The sequence below is a fragment of the Cygnus olor genome, chromosome 19 (assembly GCF_009769625.2).
Source record: "Cygnus olor isolate bCygOlo1 chromosome 19, bCygOlo1.pri.v2, whole genome shotgun sequence".
NCBI classification, from domain to species: Eukaryota; Metazoa; Chordata; class Aves; order Anseriformes; family Anatidae; genus Cygnus; species Cygnus olor.
In genome coordinates, this window is record NC_049187.1 from 7121088 (window position 1) to 7133198 (window position 12111).

Here is a 12111-nt window from a genome sequence, read left to right on the forward strand (position 1 = left end):
GAAGCTTTTCGCACAAGCAGAAGGGACCTGAAAATCCCCCTGCAGCACTGCACTTTAATGTCAACTTACTTTAAAAATTAACCAAGTGACAACGCTTCACCTCTTTACTGGCTCCCCAAAGCAAGCTTAATACTAAAGCCTTTGTGGCTTGTAAAGGAAAGGAGGGTGCACCAGCGGGAAGGACAGGTGGCACAGCCAAATTAGCTATCAAGAGATGACATATGAAACAGTTCTCAAGAAAATACCAGAGAGGACATTGAAACCACAACAGCCCTAGGCCAGCAAACATTCATCCAGGACAGGACCAGAGACTTCCTGGTCTATGGGTGATGGAAAATCGGCTGGGGCTCGTAGGAGCTGAACACTTCCACCCATCCCAAGTGGAACAACGGCTAGGTGGGCTCTTACCCTTCACTGGCTTGTCACATCCAAGTTTTAAATCATTTAGGAAACAGGCTGTACATATCTGTACTGAAGGGCTGAGTTATTTTCCTACTTTCAGTTCTAAAACAAGACAAATAAATTATACGCAGTGTCACTGCTCATCACACATTTCTAACCACTTAATACATGCAAATTTTGTTAACATTTTTCCTTACAATTTTAGTAAAGGGAAACATCTGTTCCCCCCCGCCTCAGAAAGTACATTGCATCTTCCAAGCTGCCACATGCCTTTGAAATTCCATGTTTAATCAACACCATAATCTCTTCCAGAAAAAGACCAGCACAGATAAGCAGCCTTGCAACAACAACAAAACCCTACCATATCAGCATGCATGTTTAAATGTTTCCAGTTTGTCTCAAGAAAAGAGCAGCTTTGAAAACTTCACACCAAACCCAAGGATTTTGCTAATCAAATAATGAAATAAATAGCACAAATTCTGGAATACAAAATTTATTTCAAGCTTATAAAAGATTTCAACATTGCAAATTCTGTTTCGAAACACGAACTGTACATGGATATTTTCCTTAGCATTTAGGATAAAGATCATTGATATCAGATCTCCACAGATTCATTTCAGCTGAGAAGCATCAAGAAATCACATATAGATCTTTACCATCTTCTCCAAAATACATCAGACTCACATCTGCCTTGCCATGCAAGGACTTTTAAATAGTAAAATGTATTAGTGCAACCCCAGTATTTAGCAAAGGATGAAAGGGCCAGAAATAGAACCAGCAATTAAACCATCGGCTCTCTTTCCAGCTCGACAGTTCTCTCCACACATGCCAACTGCTGGGCTGTGCTACTATTGCCTGCACGTGTCATGAAAGGCTTCAAGTGTTCGGAAATCCCTCCACGTGGGCGGCAGGCCATCCTGCAGAAACTTCCCGCAGCGCTGGCACGGAGCCTGGAACAGCTTTATGTAACTTCTTAGCCAGGTCTAAAAGGAAAAGGGAGAGAAATTAAGAAAACTGGATGTGGACATTCCCCTATGTTATCATTCTTGTCAAGCAGTGATCCCAAGGACAGAGAAAGTACTTTGGCAAGGCCCCAGTGAGGTACAGTGGTTTTATAAACAGAAATATGCAGAAGATTACAAGGTCACTATATAGCTGAATTCTCACTTAGTAAATATTTTGCCTTTTAGTCACTTAAGCAAATTTGCTAACAGCAATTCACACACACTGAACAGGAGGTTTTTGCAGCTAGAGTATCTCTGCAGAAGGCAAATGTTCTCCTGCTCCTCATATTTTTACTGGAATTTAATTGTTCTTGATGGGTACCTTCTTCAACTGAGTATGGTTTGTCTCTTCCTATGAGCATCTATCACACCCCCACTGCAAACGTTCTGCAACAGTCTGAACTCTTAATAGCTGAAGATACAAGCACTTTCACAGCAAGCTAACTAACTTCCTCCCTAATGCAATTTTAAGATCAATACTCACTGGTCATAAAAATACTCAATGATTTTAAATCTGATTACGCTGATATATATATATATATATATATTCAGTGATATAAATATATACACGTAAAAAGGCAACTGCTGAACTACAAACAGCAAGTACAGGTGTTCTAGGTAAAGCTCTTGCCTCTCAAGTGTTTTTTCCCATTGTCATACATAACAATAAGCATTACATAACTCAATTCCAAACTCAAGGAGATATGCAACTAAAAAATACCTAGAGCAGCAGATTTATACTGTGAAGGATGCACATGAATCTTGTCATTTAAAGTCCTATTGAATTACATCGATAAGAGAAAATTGTTCCCTGAAGAAGAGGTCAACTGAGTTTATTGAAACAAATCCTTCCATCTTCATCAGAGCCTTCTCTATAGCAACCAAACCTTTGGCCGTCGATAACTCTCCTCCAAAAGAACTGGATCTTCCATGGGTTTAGCAGTAAATATGGGGACAAGGGCAACAGAACACTACAAGTAAATTGCTGTTATTTACTTCAGCTTGGATGGACTCTGCTTGCACAACAGAGAAATCGAATTTTCTGAACTGCGACACAAAAATAGGTAAATGAAGTTGAATTGCGCATTTAAGACATCTGTTGAAAGAAAAAAAATTCTTCTCCATTGCCATCGGAAAATTAGGGCTTCACTACATCCTGTCATGTGGATTGCTCAACTGACAGCTGAACGGACTAATTTATTGACACTTTGGTTGTACATCTGGTTTTGCTTTGTTAAAATTTTTAGTAGTGTTTTATCGAATCAATAAGGCAGGCCCATGGCTTAAACAAACGTGATACCCATTCTATTAAACATTAATTTTCAGACACATGTCGGAACATGAATTTGACCAGTAAGAGTTGTTTTCACCTTTCAAACCCCATTTTAAGATGCACTCTAAGAGAAAAGACTTTCGTGATCTCTCATCTTCGCGGCCTTTTTATTAAATAAACAAAGAAACAAGCACAGCAGGTAAGCGAATCTGACCTGAAATCACACATTGGAAATGAAAGACATAAAAGAACCGATGCTATCTCACACACCTACAGATTGTGAATGGCAAAATTAGATGTTTGTTTTTAAAAAGTCTCAATTACATTGTTCCAAGTTAAGGGGTAATGCAATAGCTGAACTAAAAAGTCTGAAGAGCAGAAGTCTCTCCTCAAAGCCTCCTTTACAGTGGAGATTGCCATGGAGAGAACAGCGACAGCGTTCACTGCCAAAATCCTGAAGGAATTCTGAATCATAAACCCTTGTTCTCACCCTCTAACAGGACTGCTTGTACACAAGTTTATTTCACAAATAAAAACCTAAATACAAGCAGAATTAAAGTGATAAACTTAATTCTGCATGCGAAGGTAGAGTAGATTTCATTAATTTTGTTCAGTAAGGAAACAGTGGAGTACCTCAGTGAGCATTTCCTCCATTCCAAAAAGCTCGGTGCTGCAGCAGGTGGAAGTCCCTTGCAATTCCTTAAGGAACTAGGTTTGGGCTGAAGGTGGATGCAGCAAAATGGTCTCTTCCTGATGATGTTCCTGCCTCTGCCTCGCCACTCACACAGTAACTCTCCCCACAAGCCATACTGGGCACACTGACAAGCAGGCTGGCTCAGCTGGAATACACTGAATGGGAGTTTGCTCTTACTGAGGAGCTTTTGTTGACGCTGACTTCTTGCATCCAGAAATTGACTCCTTGCACGGCAAGAGCAGTGTGAAAGAGCTGGTCCATAACAAAGAGTTTGGCTGAGAGGGTTTTTTTCTGCTATCTTTAGAGATGACCCAGACTAGCTTTGTAAATAGGAACCACTGAGCAAATACTGAGAGCTGTGATAAGAGTAACTGTATAAAGCTCAACCTTCACAATTACCCCATGGTATTGAGATTTTTCATCCTTGTCCAGGTATGAGATAAAGAATTACAGTCAATCTCTACTGTCTAGCTTGCTTAAACAGGTGAAATTATAAGTGCATCACAACTGCCTCATGCCATTCACTGCCAGCAAGCCGAAGCCTGTCTGGAAGCACGTTTCTTCAACCACACTTACCATGAAAGATCTGACTACCACGTCGGGCATCTGAGGCAGCTGGTAGTGCAGCAGAGCAGTGGTCGCGTGATCTGTCACCTGTACCAGACAAAAGGAGAAGAGGCCTTATTCATTCTGCATTTCTGACAAATTAAGTGCTAATGTGAAGAAAAAGCAGCATAAACTCCATGGAGAGGTAGCAAACCGAGGACTACATGACTGTGAAGACATTCTTAGAGTAATTTTGGTAGCTTTCTCCAGGTAGTTTCCATTCCTGCATCCAACTTCACACAACAATCAGCTAAAACAATCCTGATAATTATTTATATGCATACGTGATAATTATTCATATGCACACAGTAAAATCAGAACACCTGTGGAAATTCAAAAACATGACAAAAGCTAGTAGTGTAGATAATCTTTATCACTGCTGAAAGGACAGAAATTTCAAAAAAAGAGAACTTGTTCTTTATTAAAAGCATCCATAGCAAGTAATTCACCTAACTTACTTATGCCTACAGCATAAGAGCAGAACCTATACCTCTGTGACTGAAATCCCATGTATTCCATGAAATCATAAACAAGCAAAATCACTAAGCAAATTTTGTCAGTGGAAAGCACTTTGCTTTTCCATGTTCCCATTTTTCACTTTGGTAATTTTTAGTAGAGAATGTATTTCTTCAACATATGTTGATCTGCTCAACAAAAAACAACAACAACAAAAAAAAACATTGACAATAATGTAGCTAAATTAGATAGTTCTGGAAGAGGTCAGGACTCCTGAGAAAAAAAACAATAAAGTTTTGGGTTTGGTCTTCTTTATTAGAGAGGAAAAAAGAAGAAAAAAAAGAAGAGAAAAAAGAAAAGGATGAGGAAAACAAGGTAAAATAACCTCACTTGAAACTGCATTTTAATGAAAGAGTGAGGATACTCCTCTCCAATTTCATGAGAACACTTGAAAGATTTAAATCTTGTAGTTCTATTTCAGGTTGCTTACGCTGAACAAATAGGAATCGAGCTCTCATTTCCTCTGAAAACAGGAATCAATTAATATGATTATGGCTCATAACTACTTGCATTAGTAAAAGATTCCTGATAGAAAGCTTTTTAATCTACCAGACAGAGCCATAACAAGATCTTACATCTGGGAATTACAGCTAGACAGAATACAAATAAAACATAAATTTGTAACTGCAACAATAATTAAAAAAAAAAAATCAGTAGAACTAACCAATGGTTCAATAGCTTTTTTTTTTCTTCCTTTTTTTTTTTTTTTTTAATTACTACCATTTAAAAATGATTCTGAAGGGGGGCAGTTTCTGAACAGCTATGATATAAATTCACCAGCAGTGCCCAGCCTGCCAGCTGTAGTTTTAGAGCTTCCCAAAATATTATCACAGTCAACAGCTTGCTTCTTCACAGAAGTTACCAGCTTCAGGCAGAAAGTATTGGCAAAATTCTTTGGTCTGCACTTACAAAGATCTCAGACAACACAACCCCAGTAGCTCTTTTGCATCTCATAACTTGTAAATCTATTTATAGCCCTCATCAGTAATTAATAAGGAGACGAGATGTTCTTCTCAGGTGTTGTCTTTCTATTTTCCAGGGCATGTCTACATAGTATAGTAAATTCTGAGTAAGAAAGTGTGAATTGAAATCACAATTGCTGTTCCCAACTAACTCCACTTGTTCCTAATTTGTATTTAGTCTAATTCAGCAAAGCGAATTGTGCTGAAGCGCTGAAAATTTCATTGTAGAGAGGCTCATGCCTGAATCTATTCAGGGAGGTGAATCTGTAAAAGATATATTCCTGAAAATCCACATACAGACGGGCTCTAACCATACAAACTTCCTCCGCAGAACACTAGATGAACACAGTCTATCCTGCAGTTTTAAGTTACACTGCAATTTTAGAAACAGATTCTGCTCCCCAGCATTCACACACACGCCTCACTCCTAAGGCAGCTCCAGCAAGTGCAAGGACAGCTGATTCTGGCAGTTGGAAGGTAAAACTTCTGGGAAAACGTTCACAAAATGGACCTCAACCTGCTGAAGCTCTTTATATGCCAAACACACACACACAAACCCAGAAATAACACGATTAACTGTACGCTAATAGTACAGCAGAACACAAACCAGGCATTTCTTTCAAACATCTCATGTGGTGTTTAGAAATGACTGTAATCCAAGTCCTACTAGTTACGTGATTTTTTTTTTCTTTTAAGATGCTGCTTTTATAGGATAACACCAGACATGTCAAAGAATAGAAAGTTCTGAGGATATTTATGAGCAGGCGCTCTCCTTCTGCTGTATTTCTACTTCTAACAAACTGTATTTTTTTCCCCTGAACAACAAAGTTGTTTTCTCTTGGCATTGAAGATGTGGAAAGTTGCTAAAAAAAAATACTGCTATTAACAAATTTAAAGGGAATGGCCACTTTGGCAATGTTGCACATATGCTGTTCCCATTGTAATGTAAAGCTAATGAGATTCCACAGGGAGATAAAAGCCACACCAGCATTGCTAGAACACTAATCATGTTTTCTGAACAAAAAGGAGGCGATTTCTACCATAAGCAACTGCTTACACAGTGCTTCTGAAACAGATCAAAGCGGGTGTCAAATCTGAGGAAGAGGAGTAGGGGAACGAACCCCGCCCAGTGAAAGCAGCACACAACACGATGGCAAAGAGAAGAGAAAAGAGAAATGACAAACTGGCCAGTGCTTGGGAGTGAAGGAAGAATTAAAACCCTTGCCCCCCAAGGTAACAGAGATGATGAGAGAAAGCATAAATTGTTCAACAATTCTTTAAAAATAGTAAAATAATTCTTAAAAAAAAAAATCGATCCTGAGCTTTACTAATGGGAATATGATTTCACACCGAAGCAAAGCAAAACAAACTGCATATGAGCCAGCTCAGTTAAGGGACACATTTTTTCTTCCAGCCAAGCTGGAATCACAAACGAATTTATTCTGGGTGTAGGATGACATTTTGTGCGTTTCAGGACTTTATTTTATTAACCTCACTTTCATTGCTATATCCTACCTACTGCTATCTAAACTATCAGTCACTTTTTAATTCTACCTCCCTCTATAGAGGAGCATATTCAGAAAAGTACAAATTGATTAGGATATTTGTTGCTCTGGACCTTGTAATAGATTTTCAAGTGATGCTGCAGAAAAACTCAATATCTCACAATTCATATACTGAAAAGCACCTGGCATTTTTGCCAGAATAAAAAAAGAAAAAAAGGCAATCTACTGAAGCCACAATTTTGCTAAATAAAATAGCTGTTGCTTAACTAAACATGCTCCCACTCTCAGACAGAGGAAAAAAAACTTCATTTACAAGAAAAAAAATATTCTGGTCTTCACCTTTAAACAAACCTAAGCTGTCTTGGGCTGTATGAAGTGATTCTGCTTTAGTGAGGTACAGTCTTGCTTTCAGTTTGAACAAGGAATTGTTCTTTATTAATAGTTAGGAAATATTTTTCTCGTTTTTGTTTCCAAGCTGATTAGAAACGTGCGCTTCTTAAACCCATCTCCGCTCCCTCATCTAGAGGGAATACAAAGCAGACTGATACCGGACCAAACCCAATCTTATTGTGACTTTGTGCAAACGCCATCTCCCCTGCTCGCCCCCCCTGGAGACCACCCAGGCACTTGCTGCGAGATGCTCCCTGCGGAGGCGGTGGCGCTCGGTGGCGGTGAAGCTGCGGGCTCCTGCCCTGCTCGTGCAGCCGGCTGCTGGGCTCGCTCGCTCCCTAAGTTATAAATAGCTCGGGAGACCAGCACACAGCGGTGGGCAGCAAGCGAAATCCCCGTTATTTGTCTCAACCGAGCCCACGCCAGACGTTTCTATGGCATTTCTCTGCCCGCTTGCTAGCGGTGCTGTGCTGCAACGAGCTGTCCAAAAATGGCATTATTGGGCCTTGACAAATGCTGTTAGTCATACATCTCCAACAGGGAAAATTCATTCAAAGAAGCATCCTACAATCCTACAATTGTTCAGCTGGGAAAGCTGAACAAGTGCTTCCTCTGATTGCCAGAAGAGGCACAAAATCAAGGACCTGGGGTATGGCATTTCTCCTCCGTAGATTAGGCACGTTCCACAGACGTATGAAGCTAGAGCTGGCCTAAAAACTAAAACAGAAAAGTAAGAATCACGTCATCACATGGCTAAATTAAAGAAGCTGTCTCTATTCTAATATTTTCTCATTGCTATTGGATCTGCTTTTCAAGAGGAGGTGCAAAACTTCCTCTAAGAGGCATAACTTTCCTCGCAACTTACTTATTGGTTTATTTCCTCCAGTAGAGCACTGAGGACTCAATCTAATATAAAGGGATTCTCTAAATCCCCAGAAAGTTTTTTTCATTTTTTTTGTAAACCCTGCTAGGTTCGTGACCTTAACGGCAGCCTATGGCAATGAGTTCTAGGGGATAATAAGAGCACTAAAAGAAAAAAAAACAAAACTATTTTATTACTGTTTAGACCTTTTATACTGTGGAAAACTGCATGAGTGCCTTTGTTCATTTCCAAGGATTCCCATTATTCAATCTTCTCTCCAGGAACACGTTTTAGTCTCTCTGGAGGGAAGCAGGAGAGCACAAAACCCAGTCAGTGCCTCGGAGGCACTCTGGAAGGATGATAAATGGTGCCTCTACAAACGAGCACTGACGAACGCCACAAAAATCCTTTACACACCTTTCCCCGCTCCTAATTCAGTAAAACACTACCAGGCTTTTCTGAAGCACAGGATTTCTTAGCTGTTTTCAGAGCTCCCAGCATTTAAGTTTTTATTTTGCTTGTTCTGCTTACTTGGACTGGAGCAGAGATTATTTTTTTCCGCCTAAGCAGGTCTTTGAACAGAGCCAAATAGTGATCATGTGAAGGAGCAGTCCCGCAGGTGACCCTGGACCAGCCCATCTCCTCTCCTTGAGCAGACACATCAATAGCCCGATAGCTGTCTCATGCATGCATTCATCCTGCATGTGATTTTATTCTGAGATTATTGACAAGAATACATCTTCATACATTACAATACTTATATGCCCTTGTAGTGGTGAGAATTGTGCTCCGAGTTTGGGATCACACATCTCACAAAGAGCTGGGGAGGCACAAAGAGCTGCTCAAAGTTTAGGTTAAAACGTGACTTGGGAAGAGGCATGTCAGTCCAAACAGAGAGCAGTTTGTGGCACGATAAAGATGAAAAACCACTCAGGTGAAATTAAGAAAGGGACTCGAGATCAGTAAGAAACAGACGTATGAATATGACTCAAGCAGCCCAACTGATTGTACCGCATAGCAAGAAACACTGCTGCTCTTACTGAGCAGCTTGACAAACGAAACAACTAATGTTTCACTCTGTTTCCCCAGTTACACAGCTTTGATCCATTCAGAGCAGTTCCACTATTCTACATCTCTTTTTTTTTGAATGCAACTTTACGAATTTCGCACCTCTCTCTACAATCCATATATATAATTTTTAAACTTTCTGCACAGTGACTGGAATCGTGCAGTCCTCACACAGGTTTTTCCTCCCACTAAGATTTAAGCCCCCAAATACTTCCCGATTTCCTATTTGTTCCTCCTCTTGTGCCAGCGGACCAAGACATGCAAGGTGCTAAAATAAGGAGGTTTAAGATGAAAACAGTTGCTACTCCTGCAGAGTTTAAATGTCAGGCAAATATGGCAGTCTGAAAACCTTTTCATTGCTCCTTGTGCTTTTGCCCTTTCAGCCTCCCCTCTCTTATTTCTCAGCTCCATTCTTTGAATTTAACCCTGCTGGTGGATTCAATAGCTACGAAGCTTACTCACCCCAGGACCAGACTCAAGAAGACTCCAGGGAACGCCGAAAATGACCGTACGCTAACTAGTAATGGGCCCTCTGGGAGCTGTCCCCCATCAAATTATACACACTCGGGTATCCTGACTAATAAGGAGCGAGAGAAAAGGCTTGCTGACACAGCCAACGTTTGCAAACAAAAGTCAGGACAAATTTAGCATCGTTTGACAGGGTTGGACTGAAGATCAGAGGTCTCTAGTCCTTAACGTAGAAAGTCATCCTGCAACCCTGGGAGATTTTGACAGGCTCGCAGCTACCACAGACAGGTATCTTGTGAGCTCCAGATGTTGTTGTATTATCACTGAAGACAGAGCTTGAGAACTTGGTGTGGCTTTTAAAGAGAAAAGTCCCTGCCCTTCAGAGCGATGATTGATTTTGCAGCATTAAAGATGGTAGAGCTGAAAGGGCTGCCCGGGCTCCTCGGTGGCAAGAGCAACTCATCCATATCCTTCCTTCTGGGCACAGCGCTCCCACGTAGCGTTATCCACAAAGCCGTACTGCTGATTGGCACCAGAAAAACAGTTCAGGAACATTCAGCTATACTCTGATACAGCTACTGATGATTTTTAGTGGCATGAAAACGTTTGTTCTGAAGATCCGTCAGTACTACAATGCTAATAGAATGTAAGAGTTTCTCTGTTTTAATCATTTCCTCTATTTTGCTACCACTAAACAGCTATTCCAGGGCTGTACAAATGGATACAAGCACAGCTTCAGAGAATAAAGAGAAAATCAAACGAAACACAACACCACAGAGAAGAAACTTACTATGCTGGACCACGGCATTTTCTGTTTTCTGTTTGAAAATTTGTCTTCAGTCCTAGCTTTAACTTATTTAACTATCAGCTCAGTAGTGCCAAATCTATTGATTAGAAAGTACCATCACCTTGCATTTTTATCCCATTTTTATGCGAGGATCTGAGAGCACAGCGCAACCAATTCAGCACTAGCTCCTGTGAAGTCAGCAAGTATTACCCCAACTGAAGGGATGCAGAAATCCGATCCAAAGAGAGGTGAAGTTGCCCAAGGTAACACAATGACAGAGCCGGGAACACAAGCTGTAAAAGCACAGGCAGCTCCTGCACCTGTTAAAGGCAACCTTTTCTCCTGCAGTTTCTTTTCTTTTTTTTTTTTTTTTTTCCTGGGCGGGGTGATGGAAATATTAATGTATTTGGTATTATTTACCAAGAGAGAACTGGAAGACAGGAACTTGTACTCAGGTCACCTTATTTTAGAGAATTAGGAACAGACCAGCCACTTATTTTATATACTTAGAGACGTGTGCACAGACCATAATTAAAATGCATCTTCTCTTGATATATTTTTAAGTTACCATCCAGTGCATACTATTGAAATTAGTATTTTAAATACAACCAGAGAACAAATTCATATGTATCCAAAAAGCAGCCACACAGGCAGCAGTAACAGAGGCATTTCACATTTTCTCACTCACCTCTCTCACTTTTGATCTGAAGACCCTTGCCTGGAGCTGAAGAAAAATTTACTTTATGTACTTATGCTCCCTGAGTCCTTAACTTGGGCTCCTAAGCAATCCTGTACATTTACTCTACACTTATCTTTTGTATGGACAAAGTTACGCAATCAAAACCTCAAGATTTATTATCAATTATCTCAAATCCAAGTTATTCAAAACTAAAACATCCAGGAAGACAATCTTAAACTCAAATGAAACTATAACCTAAAACACACATGGGGAAATTGAGATGATGCACTTAATTACAGAGTCTTAAATTTATTCCATTGCAAAAATTACTTAAAAGCATACTGATAAACAATTTACTAAGATTTACGCTGTTTTGCTTCCCTCTGGATTACCCTACTTGACAAAAATATTTTGAGGAGCGAGGAAAAAAAATAAAGAATATTTAATCCACTAATCTCTGGAGTAAAGAATCAACTACAGCAAAATTCTGCTTTAATGCTAGGCAGAGAGGAAGAGCAACCAACTTCCCCAAAAGCCGTCCTTTGATCTCTAGCACGCTAATACCATAGGTCAAACATCTTCACTTCTGACTGCATCTGAAGTCTTGGAAGAAAGATGCACAAACGCAGTCAATATGCCATACTTTTGACCCCTGCTTTTATGCCCTTTAGAGTCCCTGACCCATTATTCGTTACATAAGCTACAAAAGTAGATGAAAGGAAGCTAGCGTGCGGGCTGGAGACTCAGGTGCCTTGAACTGTGGCTTGAAGGTAAGGAAATTGGAATTTAACCCTGGATCAATCTGAACTTACAGCATTCTGACAAGAGGCCTTCAAAGAGAAATCTTCTCCTACCTGCCTGGAAAATAGCAAGATACAGATCTATCCAAAAACCA

At 40.1% G+C, this 12111-nt stretch overlaps 1 protein-coding gene across 2 annotated transcripts in view; it reads right to left on the minus strand.

The window, feature by feature from the left end:
• Nucleotides 1–879: 879 nt before the first annotated feature.
• MED27 (mediator complex subunit 27) overlaps nt 880–12111 on the minus strand; it is a 93518-nt gene continuing 82286 nt past the window's right edge. For both annotated transcript variants that reach the window (XM_040531182.1, XM_040531181.1), the window contains 2 exons: nt 3950–4027; nt 880–1385 (listed from right to left, as the gene is read on the minus strand). In XM_040531182.1, the coding sequence (XP_040387116.1) occupies nt 1251–1385; nt 3950–4027 (213 nt within the window). In that variant the 3' untranslated portion in view covers nt 880–1250. The remainder of the gene's footprint in view (nt 1386–3949; nt 4028–12111) is intronic.